Here is a 25305-nt window from a genome sequence, read left to right as displayed (position 1 = left end):
CAGCATCTAATTAAGATGGCTACCATAAAAGTATGCTGGATAAGAGCTGATAAAGCTATGTCCGGCCCAGCAAGTTAGGAGTTTATTGTTGTTAAAGAGGGTGTTGTGTTTCCAGCAGGAAAGTATGTCTATCTTGTGTCTTTGCGTATATGCAGCAACTTATCACCACTTGCTGGGGATATTCAGCCCAAGCACATTCCAGGTCAGTAGGGTGATATCTTTTCTGTCAGATGTTGCACGTAAATTAAGATAACTGAGTGCATACAAACCTTCCCTGGGTGTCTCTTGTAGTGAGTTCAGTAGCTTTCCCTATAAATTACTCGGTTGTGGAGTTCACACTTCTAAATCCGTAGCGTGCAATAACGGTACAACCAACGCACCCCTACCACACAGGACCTTGAACTTGTCAGTGAAAAACTACATCATTCCCAACAATTACTAACTCATGCATCTTGTTGACCACACTTAAGGTCTCACCACTAACCTAACCACACTGGAGTTTACCATCTGGGGAGAGGGCACACTTGTTGTGTAAACAGTTATTATGATGGGGAGGCCACAAATGTCCTTGTTGCAGCAGAGAGATAAAACAGTAATATGGCCAGTGTTAGAAGCGGGCCTGTGATTCTGTTGCTCCTGCCGGGGGCATCAGTCCTAAAACCAGGTAGATTTAGCTTTACTGACATTAATTAACAACACATTCAAAACACTGTAGTTGACACAAAACGTATGTGACCACCTTATTATTCTCTTACTTTCTTTCCCAATTTATGACATTTACATTCAAATTCAACAAGTCATAGACTTTGGAACCCAAAACCAATGGTGAAACTCAGGCAACTTTTTTCAAAGTCACCACAGTTCACATACAAGGAGATTCTTTTTGGATTAAAACATCACATGAATAATGACAAGTAGAATGAAGTACCAGTTCTTAATTCAACTGTTTAGGGAGTAAGATTTTTATAACTTTTCTCTCTACTCCTGCACACACACCAAAACAAATTGTGGGGGTTGGAAAAGCTGCCTTTGTATGAGCTTTAAAGCAGGAAACCAGATTTCCTTTAAATTTTCGTCAGGTTTGCTTTGTGCCATGATTTATTCGCCAACTCCCTATTATTGAAAGTGTTGACGTGTTTCAAACCCAACTGTTATGGGTTCCACTCAGGATCATGAACTGGGTGACATTCTTTTTTTTGTATTTTTTTGAGACACACTTATATCTTCAGTTGCCCTTTAGTAATGAATTTGGCTCAATGATTAACCTTGCCAGAGCAGAACTCCTGCCTTTTTCTGTTCATCTGTTAAAGCTCTATTTCCGTAAATTATTTACCTTCGATTATCCAGGTTTTAAAGGTGTGTAACTCTTATGCAAAAGCAAACTGCAAAGTGGGTTCTGCGTCCTTGAGCTGTTAGGCTCATAGTTTTGCCTCTGGTGCTTTTGAAACATAAGTCCAGCACAGGGGTTTCGCATCATGTTCTCTCATCAGCAGCTTTCCTTTGAGTAACAGCGTAACGAGGAATCTGTAGGTCATTCCATATCATTGTAACCAATGAGTGGCAATGGAGAGCTCCCCACTATCCACACAAGGGGTAATTGAGGTAGATTTGAGGATACCTCCTCCCAAGTATAAACTTCTACTTACAAAAGTGTATCCAGACCCGAGGTGGCTCATAAAGCCTCTATAACTCCTAATGGTGGTGTATACCGCAATTGCGGAAAGGAAAAGATTCCTTTTGTTATTTAACCCTCAGACACCCTATTGATGTCATGCTTCATCATCGGGTTCACCCAGACTCCTAAAGGTCTGGGTGGGCTCAACCATATTTCAGGGAGCTCTTAGGAGATGTAGGCCAGGGGGACTTAAAGATAAAAATCCTACTATATCCCCAGGTATCCCTTTATTGATGGGGATGTAGTGGATATTAAAAAGTAACAAAAACGGGTATTTTTTAGAAGTTATGGTCCTTAGACCCTAAAAAACTGCCAACATGTTTCAGCACAAAACTGTAGAGGCCAAAAATGGTCCTGGGCTTTCGTCAGGGCACAATAGAGATCCCTCCCTGGTGAAGATCAAAACATACTATGCTGACCTATGTATAAGTATTTGAAGGTGCAGAAAGCTGCGTCCTTCGTGACAAAAAGTGACAATAAAAAAGCCGGGGATCATAGATACCAAATAGGTATACCGCCGGGCAGGACCTTTGGATTACGTGTGACTACAGGGCTACCCTATCTTGACCCCGAGACACGCATATTCCCCTCTAATTGGGCGGACTTTTTCGGTACAGAAGAAGGGGGATAAGTATTCTCCCCACTGTGATTAATTTTTATTGTCACTTTTTGTCACAAAGGACGCAGCTTTCTGCACCTTCAAATACTTCTACATAGGTCAGCATAGTATGTTTTTATCTACACCAGGGAGGGATCTCTATTGTGCCCCGACGAAAGCCCAGGAACATTTTTGGCCCCTACAGTTTTGGGCTGAAACATGTTGGCAGTTTTTTAGGGTCTTAGGACCATAACTTCTAAAAAAGACCCGTTTTTGTTACTTTTTAATATCCACTACATCCCCATCAATAAAGGGATACCTGAAGATATAGTAGGATTTTTATCTTTAAGTCCCCCTGGCCTACATCTCCTAAGAGCTCCCTGAAATATGGTTGAGCCCACCCAGACCTTTAGGAGTCTGGGTGAACCCGATGATGAGGCATGACACCAATAGGGTGTGTGAGGGTTAAATAACAAAAGGAATTTTTTCCTTTCCGCAATTGCGGTATACATCACCATTAGGAGTTATAGAGGCTTTATGAGCCACCTCGGGTCTGGATACATTCCATATCATTGTCTAAGAGTAGCAATTGATCAAGTGCTCCCTGTTGCTGTCAGATATCTTTCCTTTCTTCAGAAATGCCATAGTCTGTTGCAGACCGTTGAATATCATCTGCTTGTCGCAATGCGTGACCGCAACCTTGCAGAGTAGAACAGGGCATAAGGGATCTTTTGTAGGGTCAATTTCTTCTGGCACTGGTGAACACAACTGTGGGCTTCCTGTACAGCATCAGTAAAATCCAGATATAATAAGATCTTGCAGCCATGATATTTTAGATCCCTCTTCTTTCTGGCAAGTTGCAGCACTCGATCCCTGCCCCTGAAATTTAGGATCCAAGCAATGATGGATATGGGCAGAGCACCAGGAGGCAGGGGGCTGCCAGTGAGCGGTGCACACTTTCTGCTATGAATAGTTTGGAGAAACTATCAGGCCCATAACGTGTGGCAAGTATATCTTCCACAAAAGTTTCTATTTACCCAGTGTCAGTGTACTAGGGAATTCTCACGATGCAAATATTATTTTGTCTCGAAAAGGCCACCAATTCCTCCTTTTTGGCCTGGATGAGGGACTGCACTTTATCCATTCTGCGAAGTTTGCTCAGAGGTGTTTTGGGTGTCCTCCGCATCAGAGATCTGTTGCTCGGCTTCAGAAATACATCCTGCTTGTCTAGGCTCACTGCCATACTGTTCATATGCATATTCAGTGCGTCTATTTTCTGATCTCTGGATGCCTGGCAGTGTTGCATGCTTTGGGGGATGATTTTCATGTCCGGTTTGAAGCTTGTGTTGCTTGTTTGTAGATGGTTCATACTGCTTGCTGGCGGGTCCCAGTCCGATTGTTTTCCAGTCAACCAGCCCTCAAACTGCAGCTTAAGATTTGTTGTTTTCCCCATATCTCAGTGGACGATGTATGGCTGAGAAGATTTCTGAGTCTAGGCAGGCTTGGCCACCCCCCAACAATGTCCGTCTCGCTCTAAATTGCCACGGGGAGCACGTTTGGGATTAGCTGTGGCTGGAGCACCTTAAACAATTTAAGTGGCGATGAGGAAGTTTGTTGAATGTGTCCTACCCCTCACTCAACTATCAGGGGAAAGACAGGTCCAAATGCCCCACTTGAGGCAGTCTCAGGTATTCAACGGCCCCGGGACCTGCATCACCCCAGTCCCACCTGGGGGACATGAGCAGTCCCAATTCAGCCAGCATTGCGTGGGCTGCCAGCCAGAGTACAGATGAGCTGGGGCACCACCATGTGGGCAACCTCTAAAGTAGCCACATGGGTGCATGCCACTTCGCCCTTAACACCAGATTCATGTCAGGGGTGAGAAGGCATGACCTGTTTAGGTGATACCACAATGGAGCTGCACACCTCAGGTTTGCCCGGGTGCCAGCCCATGTTATCCTATGGACTACCTATCACTTAGAGTGGACTTTAATGGTAAAGGGCATAATAGGGACATATAATCTTGCACTTACATGCCCACACCTTTATTATAATGCACCTCGCCTCCTGGCTTCAGAAGGCCTTCCTTAGAGGTGGCTGACCTACATCAAATATTAAACAAAACAACAGGAGCAACCCTTATGTCCATGCGAACAAGGGTATCAAATGATCCTTGAAACATGCGTTCACATGGAACTCATTCAAAAGAAAATTATGAATATCACAGATATTTCTGTGCGAACTAAATCCAAATATACAAATGTTAATAAAAAACATTTGGAAAAAGCAATGATAACTCAGCCAGTATGTAACACGGTTCAGCCGAACTGAGTTTTAGTCAAAAGAATCACAAATTTCAAACGATTATTTTTGGAAGTGTCTAGAGAGAGAATATAATAGCAAAATACCCCAGGTGTATAAACAAACCAGAACCAAAGAAAAATAAGACAAGGTAAAATTAAGCATCAGCAAAAAGAGGTAAGTTGGCTGATACAAATAAGAGGCAGCAGTTTCAGTTAAAGACAATCATGGATACATAAATTCAATAGATGTATCAATAGAAAACGGAAATGTTGTCGGTCTCTGTAATCATATTACGGCGTTTCGACTCTTTAAGAATAGGAGGGTCTAATCAGGACTAGAGATGCCTGGGGTTGGCTGGACTATGAAACAATATACATTTGGTACATTCTCTGGAAAAGTTACCGTGGGAGGAGATTTCCCTTGATGGCAGCAGTCCCTTTAAATCCACTGTAAAAGGTTCACTGGAGGACTAAAGAATAAATCTACAATGCAGAATATTTGCAAGCTCCTGTAAGATGAGGCTGCATATAGCATACTCATCTCACAGGAGCGTCACGCTACGAGGAGCAATCTGTGCTCCTTCAGTGACTTTGCACTGAACTTAGCCCTTCACCCAAATATTCTTCATTGTGAATTTATTCGCTGTCGACACGATTACAGAGTCTACAATGACAAACCTGCTATCAGTAGTTTACTTGGGTCACTCGGGGTGGCACAAACAGTGCTGCAAGCCCTGGGGAACCCTGCACTACCCATGCCCTGGGTACCACTAGTACCATGTACTAGGGGCTTATAAGGGGGGTGGGGTACAGTCCTTGTCAATTGGGGTTGCCAATTTACACACAGCAGTTTTACGGAGAGAGTCCTGGGGCTTGGGCAGCAGGCTCCAGTGCACTTTCAGAGTCATCCCCATCTCCACTGAAGACAAAAGCAGGGGGGTGCTGACCCTACTAACAAGCATTGGCATAGCCAATAGGTCTCGCCTTTGGGACCTTATAAGTGTTTAGTTATCCAGCACAATATCCTTGGTGCAACAACATCAACTGTTGCATGGCTAAACACTTATAAGGTCCCAAAGGCGAGACCTATTGGCTATGCCAATGCTTGTTCAGTTTACAAATGACAGATACAGAGTCCTGTGAGAGAGGCCTTGAGGATAGTGTCGAGATAATGGGTCTTTTTAAAAAAGAATTTAAGGGCCATTAGTGCACCAGATGCAGTGGCATTTGTGCGAAGATTGTGAGGTGCCACCTCATCAGAACATGGTCTTAAAATGAGGATTTTTTCTCGATTGCTCTTGATCTAATGTGCCGGATTGAAGGCAAGTAGTTCGAGATGGAGTATACTATACTGCTCCTATTATCTGACTTGCAGACTCTTGGGGCATTATGTTGATCTTCAAGCCCAAGAAGCGTTAAAAGGGGATTAATCCAACGTGCATGCTGTTTTGTGCAGTAAAAGAATCTTCGGCCTTGTAGTATTTTTGTAATTTAAGGAACAATGGTTCCTAAACATAAAAGTTTTTGAGCAGTACTTATGGAAAAATAATGTCCATGGAAAGTTTCAATGACTATGAAGATTTGAATGTATTTTTCAAAAATAAAATTTAACGAAAAAAACATATACACCGGAGTACATTTCAAACCGGTGTTAAAACCAGACAAAACAGGGAATTTAGGAAACATACAGGCAAGAAAAAAATGTGACCCTAGGGTCACTTGGTAAAGGAAACAGTACACTTCTGCACCCAAACAGAAGATTTATACATAGTCTAGCGGGTCAGAGTCTGTCAATGGCATTTCGATCTTTTGATAGCAAGCACTGGCAAAGCCAATAGGTTTCGCCTCTGCAAAATCTACTGGTTTTGTCGATGTTTTTTTTCTCAGACATGTTACACAGCAGAGCGAGCTGTGCAGCATGGCTTAAAGTTGTTTTTTTAAACGCTCTGATGAGGTCAAGGTTGGCCACATAATAGAATTTTTTTCATTGTTTTTAACTTTAAGCCATGTTGTACAGTAGATAGCGCCACAGTGCAACATGTCTTAAGACAAACATTGACAAAACTATGTATGCACCAAGAAACAAATGCATCAATCACACACATCTTTTAAATTGTACTGGAAATAAAATGGCATACTGTAACCAATGACTGGAAATAAAATTCCCCGCTTTTTAATTTCTCAATGTCTTGCTCATTTGACACATTGCAAACGGACACATTTTATGCAAATGTAACTGTATAGTTTCATATATGAAACCCACACGCTCTCTCTGCAAACAAAAGCAAAAAGCTGCACACAGGCAAAAACCTGCACACAAGTGAACACACTGCCTCACATGCAAGAAAAACTGCATAGAATCCACACGCTATGCATACATGTATACACAAACGGACAGTCATACACCACACAAAGATGCACCCACATTACACAAACACGCATGTGTACTCGCAAATAGACAAACACCAAATGGACACACACAAGAACAGAGCTCGCATACAAGCACACACACTCTGCAACGGAATACAAGCACGTATTTACATACACAGTGAGTCATGAATAAATCACACGTAACGTGCTATGGGATACAAACACAAAGCCAAGCTCTTGTATGTGAACACATACATAATGAAAGAAACACATTTTGCACACGCAAACACAGGTTCGCATACATTTTACACTTCGAAGCAATCATATAGACTCACACCATATGTACTGATTCCTGCATTTTTAATACACACTCCTGCATTCCACCCCAGTCTCAGATGTACACATTCCAAACGCCCTTGTGGTTGCTGCATATTCATACATTATAAACCTAATTGCAATGTGCGCTACGATGTCATTAAAGGGGACACTGTGTTAAAACAGAGGTCGTGACAGCGGACAAAGAAATACAAGAAAGAATGAAGGGGGAAATCAAGGGAGAAGGTAGGACTGAAAGCCGGGTAGAGGTGCAAAAGGCAGTGAGAAAGTAAGGAATGAGGATGACACAGGAAGGGAAGGGGCAGAAAAATAGAATTGAAGAGAAAGGAAAAGAATGGACGAGAATGCCAGAGAAGTCAAGGGGAGAATAAAAGGGAGAGCAGGCGGTGGGGGTGAAGTTGAGGGAAAGCCGAGGCATGCACTCCTTTAAGAGTGTATGCTGAAATGTTAAACAAGCCCGGGAGTGGAGCGTGCGCGCGCAGTCTCCACTTTTCAAGCACTGCACTAGTGCTTGTGACACGCCCATGCTCGTTCCCGCAAAGTGGATGCCGCCACATGCACGAGTGTGTGCTTGAAAATGAGCAGAGCGACGGCTGAAGGCCCTCCTATGCAGAGCATGCGCGCTGCGTAGGCGAGACCTAAAAAGGGCACTTTCCTGCAAGCAGATTTCACTGAATGTAAGCATTCTGCCCACTGTGTGACATACTGCCTTTGCACTTCATTTACAGTGAAGGGAAAAAAATACTACATTTTTACGATTCAATTAATTTGCATATTAAAGCATAGTTGCCCTTCACCCAATCCTCAAACCCAAAAGTAGAAAAATCGAGCTGCATGTGACAAACAAACAGAAATTATCCCTTTTTTATTATTTAATAAACAATAAATAATTCACCAGCAGTGGACTAAATGATTGCAAGTTGTCCAGGTCCTGTGGTTGCAAAGCATGCTCAAAGCTATCTCCCTTTCACCACACTTGATATTAATGTTAAGAGTTTGGTAGTCGATAAAACATGTTGCTGTGCCTAACAGCCAAGCCACTTCAGTTTAGTCACGTGTATCCAACACAATTGTTCCAGAAGCCTTGTTCATTCATATGCTTTTTGCAAACATAAGAGAGAAGGGACTTCGTCTTGACTAGCCAACCACAAAACAGGATTTTATTATTGTTCTAATAATAAAGTCATAAACACTAAACAAGTCTTGTTTGGATAGAGGTCTTGATCCCTGGGTGTAATTGTAGGGTCTTTGTAGTCTTTAAGAGCATTGAATTGTCTGATCTTAGGGAGAATTTGTTGGGACACTTACTCCTGGAAAGAGCAGAAACCATTAGTAAATAAAATTTCTTACTGTGGAACGATGGACTTCATATTATTAGGAAATTGCTTTGTGACCCTTCAACTTTGTGCAGCAGCCATTCTATCCGAGTCAGTCAGAGATCTTTTTTGATCTACGTGTGATGGATTAACACAAATCCAAATTTTTCAAACCAAATTGACAACGTTTCTGAGTGTATACATAGTTGACAGCACTGCTTGATGATCAGGTACACTTGATGATCAGGTATACTAATAAATCATACCAAACAGCATTCTTTACTGGTTTTCTACCCCTAATAACTACGTTCCGGTTTGGCTAACAGTGAAAAAAGCTATAGTTCAAAATCTAAACCCACTCATGGTACTTACCTCTAACTCTCTAAAACTAATGAGATCTAAATATATATTTAAAAACACAAAAACCTCACTCCAACAATTGGAAAAGAAGCTCACCTCAAGCATCAGACTCTCTAATCTAGAGTCCCTATGCAACAATCAAAATATTAAATACAAAGGTAAACCCTTACACTATGAATCGTGGATCAATAAAGGCATTTTTATTCCTTACCAACTAGAACAATCCTCGTATCCCTTATCCTTTAAGGAAATACAGGACAAATATGGCTTAGACAGGATATAATTCTATAACTTTCTTAAAATCAAAACGGCCTTATCAAAATCTAAATGTAATCGACAGTGGTATAGTTATAGGTTATACGGCGCCTTAGGATCAATTGCACATATATCAGTTCAGGATAGTATTCAGCTACGGTGCTGTAAGGTGAGGAGAACCACCAACCTCCCCCAAAGTTGTGGCCAAAGCCAACATAGAAATTCACAAAATCCTCAGCAGACGTCTGTAGAGTAATATTAAATACCAATGCAAGTATACACAAATTATAAACAGTTTCAGAAATCTTCTCTTCCTTTTATTCTTTTCTTTCTGATCAGCCAACACGTGTTTCATCACACAAACTGGGAAATCGTCCTGTGACTTTCTCAAGGCTTCAATGTCATTTGCAGCAACTTTCCATGTGGTGATAATTCCATCCCACACGCTTTAGACTGCCAGTGAGTCTAGTATCCTTGCTTCGAAGTGAGCAAATCTGTAACTTTCAGTAAAAGCACCCTGCTCTGAGCCATAGTACAGCCGCAACTAGATCAGTCTGTCGGTCCTCGGGTATGAAAATCTAAACTCCATAAATTCTATCCATCGCTACCAAGCTTCATCTTCAAAATTAATAAACTGGGACACCAGGTTTCTCACATCTACAAATTGCTAAGGCCAAAAAACTTGTCTTTAAAAAAAAATATTATCACATTCTGGGAGAAACACTTCTCGAGCCCTCCATCTGAATTACAATGGTCCCAAATTTTTAACTCAACACCCAGAGCAAAATCTACCCTGTCCTATCAAAAACTAAACTATGGTTATTCCACAAAGCTTACTGGACTCTGGCACGTCTTCATTCTCAACATCTACTTCAGGACCCGACTTGCTGGAATTGCAAGGAAGAAACAGAGGACTTACCTCACCTTATCCTCCATTGCAAATCTCTATCAAAATTCTGGGATAACGTTTTCCTGTTCCTATCTAACCTCTTTAGTTGTCAATTTAAAAAAGATATCTCCCTCCCGATTGCGGGTTTTCTTAATAAAGAAATTAAAAACCAATCAGATAAGGCCCTACTAGACCTTCTTCTCACCTCTGCAATAAAAAAAAGTCCTGGACAATTGGAAGGATACAAAAAAAGCCTCCTTTAAAAATTTGGATTAACTGGATTATTCATCTAAGGGGTGCAGATAACATCACCCTCCAACAATCTCCCTGGAAATCATCAGTTAATCATATCTGGGACAAACTGGAGAATTACTTCGCCACAAACCACCCTGACCTGCCAGGCCGCCAGACCTACCTACTGACCTTCTCTACCCGCATCATGCCCTGCACTTGCATGTCAACCTTGGTCAATTCAGACTGCTTATTCCAATTTACGCCATCCCGTATGTAGGCTCTCATGCAACTTGCCTGCAGCAGATCACATGCTCGCTTAACAATTCTCTTATCCATCTCTCCTCTGTGCAAATAACAGCTCATCAGTCTCTCAGGAATGCAGGCCATCCTTTGCTGCTTTGCCTTGTTTTACTTTAATTTGCTTCTTGGTTACCTCTCATATTGATTTGTTTATGCCATGAGTTGTATGAGTTTGTTATATATATACACTTTTTACATCTGTTTGTAAACGTCCCCCTAAACTGTACGTGAAAACATTGTACCACCTCTGGATCCATTATTAATGTTGTACAAAGTCACCTCTTTACAAACAGTTGGTTGTACATCTTGTTTTATTCCAAAAATGCTTAATAAAAATCACTTGAAATAAAAAAAAATGATTTAAAAAAAAAAAAAAACTAAAAAAATACGTATCTAACTGGGATGTGCTCTGGTGTCAAAACAGAAATGATGGGCACTAAACAAAACCTCCAAAAGAAATATTAAATTGCCTTCCTTTGAAGGCATGCATTTAGCAGTCCATTTTTCTGCAATATAATGGCAGTTGGCCTGATCAAGAGTGAAGAGTGGATACACTGTGTGCCCGAGGTGTTACTGCTATCTCATTTGCTAAACTGCTCTTTTTAGGTCTCGCCTAGCGTTGCAGCGCGAATGCGCTGCCATCGCTTTGCGAGGCATGCAGTATATACTGTAGTGTAGAAGCTTCATGGAAGCTCCGCCCACACTCTGTCCATTGGCTTTTGTCTTAAATGCTGCCTTCCGATTGATTTGAGGCTTGTTAGTCCCTCCTCATTCATCATTTGTATCCTCCCACGGCTATTGCCCCCTTTACTCCTAACACTATTATCTTCCCTGTCTCCCCACCCCACTGCCCCTCCCTCAGTATGTGACTTCTCACCCCCCCACTCTCGTTCTTGTTCTCTTGCCTGCCGGCACTTCTGTTTTCATCTTTATTATTGCCACCTTGAAATATGCGAGTTCAAGATGCGTGCTGTACAAAAACTTCTTGTGTTTAATGAACTAGATTTTAATGTTACTCGAAATATAATAAGACTCTAGGCAACATTTGGGGTATGCATGGCAACTGACGCCTCTTAGTTCACAAATGGCATTGTTGTCGGGCTGGTGGAGCGGCAGTGTTTTAACTCATGCTTAAAACGAGCACTTTTAATAACTTTCTCTCAATTCAGTGCTATAATCTTGTGTACTGAGGTGACACGCTAAAGAAATGCACTTTTTTGAATTCTAAAGAGACATTATCGCACATTTACATCATGTTTACTGAATGATTAACATGCCGATAATTTTCACGGCTCGCCCACTGGCTTGTATACGCTTGGCTCGTCTCAGGCTGGCTCTACCTGTTAATTAATATATTGGCTCGCGCACCTCTAACAAAGAGAGATGAATGGATATATGACAGTGAGCCTGGTAGATGGTAGAGAAATAGACTGGTGCAGACAAACAGACAAAGTCAGTCTCCATTGCCTCATGTCAGAATCATCACTTTCAATAACCTGGAAATCTGCTGGCAACTCCTGCATGCCCCCACCTCATCCCCCTCACCTATTCTTAGCAGAAGCAGCAGATTCTGAGCTGTGCCCTGCTAGTGCAGAGGAGCGCAGCAGAGTCTGTAGAAGCGCTGGGATCCCTAGCCTCTCCGGGCAGGCACCTAAACCTTCCGGGTGCCTTCACACTCAGGATAAATGAATCCGTTTTGTTCTGTGCTTTAGTCGCCACTCTGTGAGCACTGTCTGGTAGATGAAGCTCTGTGTTAATAAACACATTCAGAGAGGTGGTTGTGTACAAACAAACAACGGCCACAATACCGAATGTTTTGAACGTGTAGTTAAATACCTGCTCACCGAGTACCTCATTGGCTGATCATTTCATGGCACTACCAAAATAACATTTGGACACATTTGCTCAACTGTAAAACACTCTCTTCTATGGGTCATTTAACAACTCGGGGCTTTGGGGTTAGGTAACTGTCTGGTTATTACTCCATGCTACAATTTATGTATGGCGCTTTAAATGGGGGGGATTCTATTGTATGTTCTAACGTTGTCATAGGAACATCATAGTGGTGTTCTTTGCCTGGCAGATGTATGCTGGCTGCTGAAGGGATACCAACGCTATTCCTATGCTCTCAATAAAACATCTATGATTTGGAATAACAACCTTGCTTGATGACTGGATTTATACCTTACAACAAATGGCGACGATCGTTGAAGGAGCCAGCAAATAGAAAGTAGAAGAAATAGATGCAAGAGCAGAGAGGAAGTAGCAGCTTGGTGAAAAGGACCCACAAAGGAGTTTTGGAATTGACCAAACAAAAAAAAAAAGAAAAAGCAGCGAATGAACAGTGACTTTTAAGGGAAGAAACAGTGGTTGTTGATGAAATAACTGTTGGATTGTCTGCAACTCGAAGGAGAAGATTGTAATATTTGTGGTGAAGCCGTCAAATCGAAAAAAAAAATCTGAGATTTGTGGAAGTATTGTCAGAATCGTTATGGACATGTGAAATGAGGAAGAGGAACAAGGAAGAGAAAATGTGTTACGGTGAAACAGCGTGAAATCGGCGAAATCGGTAACAGTGATAAACGGTGAAGTCAACTGCTACCTGTTTGTACAACAACAACCTCACGCGATAACTTCGTGACGTCGGCCATTGTTCAGCTTTCATGGCGGTATTTCTCTACGATCCTCAGGAATGAAGTCGACCAACCTTCGAAGATCGAGCGGATGAATGCGATCGACGGTAGCGTGTTGACGATTGACGGCAGCGTCTCGACGTTAAGACGAGAGTGACGCATGCGTGGTGATGTAATTGGCGGCCATATTTGTTAAGGCATGAAGTTGCCGTGGTAACCAACTCAACTGCAAGAGATCGTGGCGGCTTCAATTGAAAACGACACCTGTATTCAACGCGCTGAATTGAAATGGACTATTGTTTCGAGCGGTAGTATTTCTACGGTGAAATACATGGGTTGTTTCAGACTTTAGGACTAGTGACTGTATGCTTGGCATTACAGCATATAGAATTAACTTAAAAGTTTATGTGTTGAGATAGAGTGCTGTTGCTTGTTTTAAATTCATCTGGTGGTTTTTTTTGTTTCTATAAAAAAAAAAGGGGGGGGGAAAGCATTGAAGTATGGAAAGCATCAATGTTATAGCTCCACCTTTATTTCTCCAACAACCAGGTGATCCACACTTAGAGTGGGAAGAATGGATTGAGATATTTGAAAACTATATTGAGGCCTTGGATGGTAAAGACTTCAGTGCCTCAAGAAAAAAAGCGTTATTATTAAGTACTCTGGGAAAGGAGGGGCAACATGCATTTAAATTTTTACCACCGGGTGGGGATGTGGAAGGAAGGGCTATAGCGAATGTATATTTAGAGGCAAAAGAGAGGTTAAGGAAACAATATGCCAAAGAAAGAAATATAGTGATGTGTAGGCATAAATTCTATACACAACCACAGAGACAGGATGAAACCATTGATCAATTTGTAACACGTTTGCGTGAATTATCCCTAGATTGTCAGTTTGGAAATATGAGGGAAGAGATGATTAGAGATCAATTTATTGTACAATGCTGTAACAAAAAAATGCAGGAAAGGTTATGGGCTGCAAAGAATCCCACGCTCACGAATGCTATCAATATTGCTAAGGTAGTGGAGCAATCGGAATTGTGTATGAAGGAATTGGAAAAGAAAAAAGAGAGCACCACAGCTGTAACATGTATAAGTAAAGACGATGTAGCAGCGCTGAGTACTAGCAAAAATAGTGAAAGCAATGAAAAGAAGGGAGTACCTGGGAAGAGGTATAGCAATAATACCAGCATGAATCTGGATAATAATAAGACGCATGAGAAGATGTGTACTAGGTGTGGTAGTACATACCACACAAGTGACTATATAGGTGTTATGCTATTGACAAGGAGTGCAAAAAATGTGGTGGCAAAGGTCACTTTTACAAGATGTACAAAACGTACAAACCTAAGGTATCGGTAGTACAAAGTGAGGTGGGGAATATAACAGCATTATGTGAGGTGGAGGGTGTCAACAAAATTCTGTGTGTAGATGATGAGAATATAACAGATCCAGTTGGAAGGAGGGGTAAGACCCAGGGCCACGTTTGTTATATATGGGAAAGAGGTGGAACTAATGGTTGATTCAGGGTCATTTTGGACAATCATTCCTCGTATTTTATTCGAACAACATTGGCCAAACAAAGAGTTACTTCCTAAAGATATTAACCCAGGAGGATATCAAGGGGAGAAAATAGATATCATAGGTTATATGCTAGTGGATATCAATTTTCAAGATAGAACCATAAAAGGAAAGGTATATGTAGCACACAGTGGACCACCAATATTGGGATGGGTACACCAATATGATCTACACATAGTTATTAACCCAAGGGCTGTAAACCAGGTGATGGTGGTTGACGAAATTACGACTGATACAATCATAGAGGGAATGAGTAATGTGTTTGCAGATGGTATAGGCGAACTCAAAGGTTATGTTCATAAGATTATACTTAAACCTGATGCAATACCAATGCAACATAAGGTCAGGAAAGTTCCTATCATTGCTAGGGAGGAGGTCAAGCGAATGATATGTGAAATGGTGGAACAAGGTATAATAGAGCAAATTGAGACGTTAAGTTGGATTTCACCTGTTGTGATCACGGGCAAACCTGACGGTAGCTACAGATTCTGTGTGGACTTGCGCACACTCAATCAAAATATCATAGTTGATAACTATCCATTACCAAACATAAATGAACTCATTCTAATGCTAAAAGGGGGAAAATATTTTTCAAAGCTTGATTTACGCAGTGCGTACCATCAGATTAAATTGCATGCAGAGTCAAAACCGCTTACAGCATTTATTACTACGGAGGGTGTATTTCAGTTTACAAGAATGCCTTTCGGTTTGCGTCTGCGGCTGGGGTGTTTCAACGCATGATGGGAGCGGTTTTGAAAGATATAAAGAATGTTGCTTTTTCCAAGATGACGTTTTGGTATTTGGGGATACGAAGGAACGTCATAACCTGGTCTTAAAAGAAGTGTTATCAAAAATGGATAATGCTGGGTTGACACTTAAAAAAGAGAAATGTAAAATTTGCAGTAGAAGAGGTAGAGTATCTAGGGTATACTTTATCCAGTGAAGGGGTGAAACCAAAACGTGACTTATTGGAGGCGATAAGAAAAGCTCCATCACCCACAGACAAAGATAAACTCAGATCATTTTTAGGACTTATAGAGTACTACGCAAAATTTGTGCACAATTTTGCGGAAAAAACAGAAGGAATTAAAATACTTTTTAGGAAGGGGGTAAAATTTGTGTGGGACTTGGAGCAACAAGAGACTTTTGAGAAGATCAAGAAGGAAATTTGTGAGGCAGGAATATTGACCCCATTTGACACCAGGTATAGGTCAATCCTTACTGTAGATGCTAGTGCAGTAGGTATAGGTGCCGTGTTGGCACAGGTTCATACGTCGGGTTCCAAAACTGTAGCATTTGCTTCAAGAACACTTACTGATTCGGAGAGGAATTACTCAATAATTGAAAGAGAGGCTCTGGCGGCAGCATGGGGAGCAGAATATTTTCGCACATACTTGTGGGGTTTTCAATTCACCTTACAGACTGACCATAAACCTTTAGTGAAGATTTTGTCCCCTGGTGGAGCAGGGAAAGGGTCAGCGAGGTTGGCCAGATTGGCTGCACGTTTACAAGAGTATGTGTACAAGATTGAATATATTGCGGGTTGGAGAAACAGTCAAGCTGATGGATTATCTAGACTTCCACTACCGTGGGATGAGATAGACAAAGCAAATGTGGAGGCGTTTCAATGTGAAGGTGCGGTTGCAGCAGTGGATGAGTTGGTAGAAATGTGTGGCAAAGCAATTGATAAGGAGCATGGGCTCTTGTTCTTCGAATCAGTTAACTAAAGGGATTACTCCAAGTAATGATCGGCGGGGGTTTGCAGGTAATGCCATACAATGCGCCCCCGGGGATACTTCTAGTGCTACTTCAGCTAACGGTGCCCCGACTAATATAATTACTCATGATACGGGGAACACGAATAGGTCTTCAAGAAGAGGGAGGTATAATGATCTTCGCCTCCCCCAACCTAACTTGCCACCCGACTGCGCACCTTATGTGGCAGTTTTGACCAATGTGCCAGTTATCAGACAGGACGGGCCTAATTGTACTGTGGAATCCCATGATTCCCTTAAGAATAAAACTGTGGCTTGGCTCAATCGTGAATGCGGTTTTCCTGTGGCTATGGCGGATCAGATTCTGGTTACCACCAGAACAAATTGGATTGGACTGTCCCCCAAAAACATTCCTGGTGATTGTGTTATCATAAATTTTAGTAACCCTCACCTAGCAACGACAGCACTGATTCGCGCCACGTCCCGTCCCAGCACTGACCAGGGTATCGTACTTCGTCCCCTTGGCTTTTTCTATAGGCAACATATTGAGCACCTCCCATTGCAGCGGAGGGGAAGGATAATGAGGGGAGATGAGGGCCTTAGTCTGATAAACACCGAGGTAGCTACTGCTAACCGTTATCAATGCCTGAGTGGATTGGACCAAAATGATTGACAGGAGAAGGGTGTCGCCCCAGGTCCTACAGATGAACCTCCAGGGAACCTAGGCCTGTTGACAATTGGCCCGAAAATTGGTTTATCAGGGTTGGTGGCAGAAATCCCTGTAATCTGTCTGCCCCTAGCCGTAATGGGAAATATACCGGATAACCCTGTGTCAGAAGACGAGATTTTAAATGTTGCCCCTTCTCAACAGGATAGCTTCGGTATAAATCTGGGGACAGGTACCCACACCTCATCTGAGTGTCACATTGTAAGTTGGAACATTGCTGGGATCCGATCAAAAACAGATAGTCTGGGGTGGATGGAATTCTTAGATCTTTTTGACATTATCTGTTTACAGGAAACTTGGTGTACTGATTTTAAAGGTTATAGTGGTTTTAACTCATACCAGCTTCCTGCTATTGGCTCGGTTTCAGGTAGAGCCAAGGGTGGTCTACTTGTTTTGATTTCAGTTAAAGCCCCTTTATCAGTTATCAAATATGTACAAGTTGGGGTTTATTCCCAGATTTTATGGCTGCAAATTAAAGGAGGTAGGAACATTCTTTTAATTAATTTTTACAATAATTGTTTTAACGACTCCAGGGATCAGCCGGTCAAAGACCTCTCCAAAGCACTAGAAGAGTTGTATAAGGACTCCAATGAAGTCTTTGATTTGCTCCTGGTAGGGGACTTTAATATTACCACCTGCCCTTTCACTGAGGATAATGTTTGCGGATTAGTGGACGCTCACGAGGATGGGATTCTCCATTTTAAACACAATTATTATGGAGATGCCCTAAATAATTTCCTCGCCTCATATAATATGTACATTATGGATAATGAGAAAAATGTACAAGGGGATACTTGTCCCACCTTTTCAGGCCGGGGTATGAACTCTGTAATAGATTTATCTGCATTTCCTCGGGCCTGGAGGTTTTGCTCACGGCCCCAAAGGTAATAGATATTCAATTAAGTGACCACAACTGCCTGGTAGTAAAGGCTAAGTTGTGGGAAAAGGATGCTGTTAGTATCCCCGGCCGTACTATTAATAGTATCGAGGCGGAGCGCCCCAATGGTACAAGACTCAGGTGGAAGGGGGATAAGGCAGACATTACATCCGATTCCATCATAACCAGTTCCCTGGTACATATTACCGCGATTCTCGAAGATAATTTATGTACTTCTTCCTCAATTGAACATTTTATTAGTATTAATGCGGCCATTAACCTAAAACTCACAGGTACCCGTAACATAATGAGGACAAATCGCGGGGCTGGTTTAATTCAGCTTGCACCTCGGCCCCGAGGGAGCTGAAATCTGCTCTATCTGTTAAACCCAGAGATAAGGGACTGGTCATAGATCTAAGAGCCAGATACAACGAAACCCTTAATACTAGGAAAGCGGAACTTCGGCAAGAGGCCTGGGAAAATTTGTCCATGGCAGCTGAATTGAACAACTGTTCCCTATTCTGGAAAACTGTCAACTCCCCATTTCTTAAAGACGACAAAATTCCAGAACTAACCTCCTATGTTATGCAGGCAGACTGGATTACACATTTTTCTAAACTTTTCCAGCCTGATGGTGGAGCGCAAACTTCAGGGAAACAATGGCCGCATATCCCATTAAATGTTACGGTTCAAGAGGTTTTAGACAGTAAACGGGACAGTAAGGGGGGGAAAGCACAAGGCCCAGACGGGGTCCCAATTGATGTGTATAAATTGGTCCCAGAAATTTGGGGGCCTCTGCTTACTAATATTTTTAACGCAGCTGTCAGAAATAAGATGCCCCCGACATGGGAAGAATCCATTTTAATCCCAATATTCAAGAAAGATAATCGCGGGGAAGCCAAGAATTACCGACCAATCTCCCTGTTGGACTCTTCTGTTAAAGTCATGAGTCGAGTGCTAATGGTGAGATTGGAGGAATGGGCAGAAGAAAATGGCATCTTAGCCGAGAGCCAGTTTGGCTTTAGGAAGGGTCGCGGAACGATAGAGCAATGTTTAAATTTAGAACTGTTGGTTGGTAAATATACCCTGGCAAAGACCGGCACTATTTTCCTTTGCTTTGCAGATCTCAGTAGTGCATTTGATCTGGTGGACCACGGCATTCTTTGGGAAAAGCTATTAGAAATGGGGGCCCCAGAGGGTATTATCTTCTTCCTCGCACGCCTATATTCTAAATTAAGAGCCTGTGTCCGTTTTGGGTCACAAGGCGAATGTACATCTATGTTTAAGATTGGGCGTGGAATTCGTCAGGGTTGTGTGCTAGCCCCATTGCTTTTCATTCTTTTTATCAATGAAATTGAATCCTTCCTTAAATCTCTGGCAGTGGATGCCCCCAAAATTAATAATGAATATGTTCCCGTGTTACTCTACGCGGATGACGCTGTTTTAATTTCACGTACACCATATGGTCTTCAATTGTTGTTGGATGGTTTCATGCAATTTATCAAAAGCAGAAAGCTAGTCTTAAACAAATCCAAAACCTATGTTATGGAATACGGCCTTAGGATTGGAAAGAAACAACCCTCTTTCTTCATAGAGGGTCAAAAGGTCCAGGTTGTTGATAACTTTTCATATCTGGGGGTTACTTTTTCAAATAAAAACACCTGGGCAATTGAACTTAAGAATGTACGGTCTAAAATGGCCAGGAGTGCCTTTGGTATTTTTACTATGGCTACCAAATTAGGAGACAGGCGGATAAATGACATGCTGAAAATGTATCAGTCCCGGTGTGTCTCAATTGCATTGTACGGAGCTGGCATATGGGGCTATGCCCCGGCAGGCTCTCTTCAGGTTGAAGAGAACGTATTTTTGAAAAAACTTTTGTGTTTGCCAAGCTCTGTCTCGAACACCTTAGTGCATAACGAATTGGGTATTTGCCATCTCTCCGATTTGACCCCTCTTAGACCTTTGCTCCTATGGCGCTCCATTTGGATTAAAGAAGAGACTTCCTTGTGTAGAGCTATCATCTCTGACTGTCTTACTTTGGACCATTTTATAAGGATCCCGTGGTTGAAGTATGTTATTGATAGCTTTCGGGTGGTCTTTAACATCGACATCCTAGCGGATCATCACGGGGCAGATATGTTGTCTAAAACTGATCTCAAGCAGTGTTTTTTACAACAGGCTGCTATTAAGAGACATCAGAACAGCTCCAACCTTTCATCTTATACTTTTTATCATGATTTGAATGAAGTTGTGGGCTTTCAACCATATCTGTCTCAAATAACTTGGAAGGCACATCGGTTTGTGCTGACCAGATTTAGAATGGGAGTTGTCCACAACCTTGTTGCCTTCCCGATTATGAATTTACATCCTGTTGGTCCATGTTTATGTGATAACTCCACTTCCCAAAGCACTGTGCACTTTCTTCTGCTTTGTCAATTGTATAAACACTTCCGGATAGCTTATCTGAAACCCCTGTTTTTAAAATTCGAAGTCAGAACTATACGTGACTGTATGTGTCTACTTTTTAATTTACATCATCCGGTAGTATGTTTTTATACGGCTACTTTTCTTCTTAAATCCATTAATGCAGGGAAAAGTATGCATTTTTAAATGTTTTTTATCTTGATGAATTTTTCTGCCTCTGTATTTATAACAAATTTTTGTTGTATTGTATATTTTATGAACTTACTTAATGTTCGAATAAAGCCTTATGAAATGAAATGATAAGGACCGTTGGATTGCTGGTATGTTAAAGGATGAAGTACTTCAGGTGGTTAAAGAATTAATTGTCAAAGGGGCAGAAGGGAGAGTACCCTTCCGATGGCTGTGAGACCTTTCTTGAAGGTTTTGGAGGAATTGTCCATATTTGATAATGAGGGGAATGTTATCATGAAAGATGATAAATTTGTTCCTCCACAAGAATTGAGGTTTGCTTTGTTCAAGTTGGCTCATGAGGGTCATATGGGCCAGACACTCACAAAGAAAAGGTTAAGGGAGCACTTTTGGTGGCCCGCAATGGACCAACAAGTGTCTGATTGGGTTGAAAGGTGTGGTGAGTGTGTGGAGGGTGAGAAAAGGTTGAGAGTAGATAACCAAGGTGATTTTGGCAAAATTGGGGTTCCTGATCTACCTTGGCACACTATATGTTTAGACTTTATTGGTCCATTTTCTGGGTTAGGTCCAGAATTGAGGTTTGGCGTGGTTGTAATTGACGTGATGTCAAAGTGGCTGAGTGTAGATTTTGTAAGGGAAATTACCACGGGTAGTACTATCAAGGTGCTGGCTAATATTTTCAGGGAGGAAGGATTTCCGGTAAAGTTAATCACTGATAATGGCACACAGCTAACCTCTACAGAAATGACATCTTATTTGAAATCATGTGGAATTGTGCATTCAAGAACATCGTTCTATAACCCACAGGGAAATGGTGTGGTGGAAAGGGCCAACCGCATGGTAAAGGGGGGTCATCCAAATGGCTATAGTAAATAGGAGGGATGTGAGGGCTATGGTTAATGATTTGGTGTGGGCGTAGCGTACAACAGCGAACACTGTGTCTGGGAAAGTTCAGTTTGTTGTTATGAGAGGACGTACTGCTAGTACCAAGTTAATCCCAGCATGGATGAAAGAGTGTATGGGGTTGGCCAATTTGGATTATGATAAATTAAAGGACAACAAGTCACTTCCACTTGGAACATCTATTAAACCCAATGACTGGGTTAAGGTTAAACCAGGACGCATAGGGACTGGTTTTACGAAATTTCGCGGCCCGTACAAAGTGAGAAATGTGCATAGTAGGCATGTCACATTATACAATGGGGAGAATTGGAATTTGAGAAGGGTTGCTTTATACAAAAGAAATTCGGGTTCGGACAGAGAGATGGAGTGTAGACAAAACAGTGATCTTAATCCATATCTTCTTATCAGTGATGGTGAGATGTGTAATAGACAACCTTCTGTGGTCACAAGGGATCATGGTGATAATATCAATAATAGGGCTGTCTTACAGAGATCCAGATGTCCACCTAGGTACTTACAAGATTATGTGTGTGGGGATAAATAGGTATGAGTTCATGATGATGCTTGGGAGAATAATTAAGACATGAGTTTGCTTTGTTGTTATAAATATGAATAGGTTAAGGGGAAAGGATATGTTATGTCTGGTTATTACTCCATGCTACAATTTATGTATGGCGCTTTAAATGGGGGGATTCTATTGTATGTTCTAACGTTGTCATAGGAACATCATAGTGGTGTTCTTTGCCTGGCAGATGTATGCTGGCTGCTGAAGGGATACCAACGCTATTCCTATGCTCTCAATAAAACATCTGTGATTTGGAATAACAACCTTGCTTGATGACTGGATTTATACCTTACAACAGTAACCTACTTTGGATGCTGTGTAAAAGAGTAAATACAAAAATTAATGCAATAAAACTAAGCAACTAGTACTGTCTAAAACACTGTTAAAAATGACACGCATTCTGGCATTTTGTTTAGTTAATGTCGATTTTCTCATAGATGCGAGTAAAGTAATCTTAATATCTTTAAGAAATCTGCACACTAATAGAACCTTTGACAACTAGGCAACTAGGCAATTAATACATTTTCATGTACCCCCGAAGACCCCCTGCCAAACTTCATTGCTTCCCAGTGTTTGGGGGATAAAAAAGATGCAGGAGAGTGAGTCAAATAGTCTAGAAAATTAAAGAAAAGCCGGGATTCGGATTCACATGCTCTGATCCCGATCGCATTGGTTAGTCTGTAAGCACTACTTTTATTAATGAGTTTCTCATTAGTAAAGCACCACGGTGTGCATGTGTGGCGAAACTTCACCTATGAGGTACGTGCCAAGCAATTGTTGATACAATCCACACTTTGCGTCTTTTTCAATATATTTATTACGAAGAGCAGGACCTTCTCAAGGGATTTTGCACACCACATACATTCACTCCAAAAAAAAGAAAAGTATAGGTAAAAAACATTGCCATTTACAATGTCAATAGCTCTAACTGACAAATGCGATACCTACTTGCATTGCAAATGCTTGTTCTCTGTTAGGAAGCATTCTATGTTGATGAATTCTAAAACTTGAAAGTAATGACATATGGCCTAGATACAAAATTCTTCCCCTAACTGACGTCAATGGAAATGAACAAACAACGAATTATAATGAACAACGGATGTAGACAGAAAACAAAAACTCTAGACCGACAAGATACACGCTGAGAAAGGAACTAACTGCCACACACAGTATGGCCGCGATTTTCCTAAACATAGCAAATACCACGGCACGTCAGGGGTTCTCTTCCCGACTTTGTAGTAAAGCAAGACACGATACAGCAGAGCCGGTGCGGACCGATCAAAGAACTACCCATGAAATACAAAAATGCCCATCGTTTCATATCTACCTGCTGCAAGAAGCTGTCCTACTTCTTAAACAACCTCTACCGGGTACCACGAGTGGAGGAGGAGCTAAGCTCAGTGTATGAAAGAAACATCATCGTTTCAGAAGCAGCCCAAACCAGGCTCAACCCTATAATAATGACAACAACGGGACATCTAAAATAAAAGACTATAAAACTGAGCTATGCAAAATAAATATATCGACACAGAAAAAGCAGTACAGAGTCCCCTTGCCTAACCCTATAAATACTCTAGGACCGCGAACGTGTGACTCCATACTGAACGATCATAGGTTCTTGACGTGAGACACATATAAAAATAAATTCTCCAAACATGGCGCACAGCCTGACGAGTGTCCCTCCAGGTTTAAACGTCCGCCAGGCAGGTGACGATTATGCTCCCGCCCCCTTCCTAGGGTTCTCCGTCTGCGTTGCTCCGCCCGAACTTTCGAGAAGGCTGCGGCAAAGGAAGAACAAGGAGCCGCAGAGCAGCTTCGGCGCCGCCGCACCACCCGACCTGTGACCCCGCTGCACACTTATTGTGACCCCCTGCCGGTGAGAGCGCGACACCTTCCTGCTGCTAATTTTTACTACTGATCTAACGGGTGATAGGTTGTTGTCATAGAAGGTTGAATGGGACATAATTTACTGTTGTGGGTTCCCAGAGTGTTTGTTATTTACGAGGGGATGTGTCACGTTAATTATGATTCAAGTGCTAGTCTCTGATGTAGGTTTGGGTGACGTAGCGCACCCGTGACGTCACCGGTAAGTCCGGTGGGTATCTCCTAAAGGCAGGCGAGTGCGCTCTGGCGCCCCTAGCGGCGGGTAGTATGGGATATTGACAAAATCATTACCAATATTTGTATTTGCTGTTTGAGGATAACTTTATGCCCAAGGAGCCCCTGTGAACTGGGCAATTTGGTGGGCCGGACAGTGTAAGGTGACGCTTCAGCGAGACCCTTTCTCGGTTGTCATGGCCGTAGTGTCTCTTTGAACGGACGGAAGTTCTCGGTCTTGGGTCACCAGGTTTCGTTGGTAACAACGTCTCCCAGTCCCCTCCCCCTTTATTGTATTTTCTGCTCTTCCTTGTTGTCAGTGTTCTTGTTGAACGAGTCATACGCCGTCATTTCTGAGTGGGGATGACGAAGCCATTTATTCCGTGCCTTGTTCTGGGAGGCGTTTGTTTATTAGCTAATTAAACGTCCTTTTTTATCGAGATGTTTATTTTTCTAACTTGGCTATTCCAGAATCGATGTAGGTGTCTTTATCACAAATGTTACAACAGTCGCAACCCACGCTGCGTCGTAACTGAATCTAAAGTTCGAAATTATACTGGTATATGAATTTTGATTCGGCGCACCGGTGGTACAGCAGTGTTCATTTGGCCCTTAATGGTGGTTTCGCAGGTGTAGTGAGGCTATTTAGAACACTTAAGAATATTATGTAGCGACTTTAGCAAATTTATGTCCCATTTTGTTCGAGTGAGCTATAGCCCAGGCCTGGAATAAATCGCAAAAGGGGGTTCCACAGTTTCCTTGTACTGGAATGAAAATTACCATACTGTATTTGCTGAACAGCAGACTTCCGTCCTCCACTGCCCGGGCCTTGCCAAAGGCTATCTCACACACACAGCTTAGCATAACACCTTGTTATTGTTATGCGTGTAACTTCGAACTCCGCTTTCTAAACCGGTATTCACTCAACACTGTTCTAACGCTCGGTTCACAGTTCT

At 42.0% G+C, this 25305-nt stretch overlaps 2 protein-coding genes across 4 annotated transcripts in view; one reads left to right on the top strand and one right to left on the bottom strand.

Moving 5' to 3' along the window:
- APTX (aprataxin) overlaps nt 1-23696 on the bottom strand; it is a 168734-nt gene extending 145038 nt beyond the window's left edge. The window contains exon 1 of one of the 2 annotated variants that reach the window (XM_085641090.1): nt 23580-23696. Coding sequence is in view for 1 of the 2 variants with exons in the window: in XM_085641088.1 (XP_085497214.1) it covers nt 23201-23275 (75 nt within the window). In the remaining variant the exon portion in view is untranslated. Of the gene's footprint in view, nt 1-23200; nt 23300-23579 lie in introns of those variants that run through there. The other variant, XM_085641088.1, reaches the window with a different exon arrangement.
- Nucleotides 23474-25305, top strand: part of DNAJA1 (DnaJ heat shock protein family (Hsp40) member A1) — a 153832-nt gene continuing 152000 nt past the window's right edge. Inside the window, exon 1 of one of the 2 annotated variants that reach the window (XM_085641087.1) lies at nt 23474-24128. The gene's annotated coding sequence lies outside the window, so the exon portion shown is untranslated. The remainder of the gene's footprint in view (nt 24129-25305) is intronic. The other variant, XR_014978070.1, reaches the window with a different exon arrangement.

This window comes from Triturus cristatus, chromosome 2_2 (assembly GCF_964204655.1).
Source record: "Triturus cristatus chromosome 2_2, aTriCri1.1, whole genome shotgun sequence".
In the NCBI taxonomy this organism is placed as follows: Eukaryota; Metazoa; Chordata; class Amphibia; order Caudata; family Salamandridae; genus Triturus; species Triturus cristatus.
This window is presented reverse-complemented; position numbering and strand designations above follow the sequence as displayed.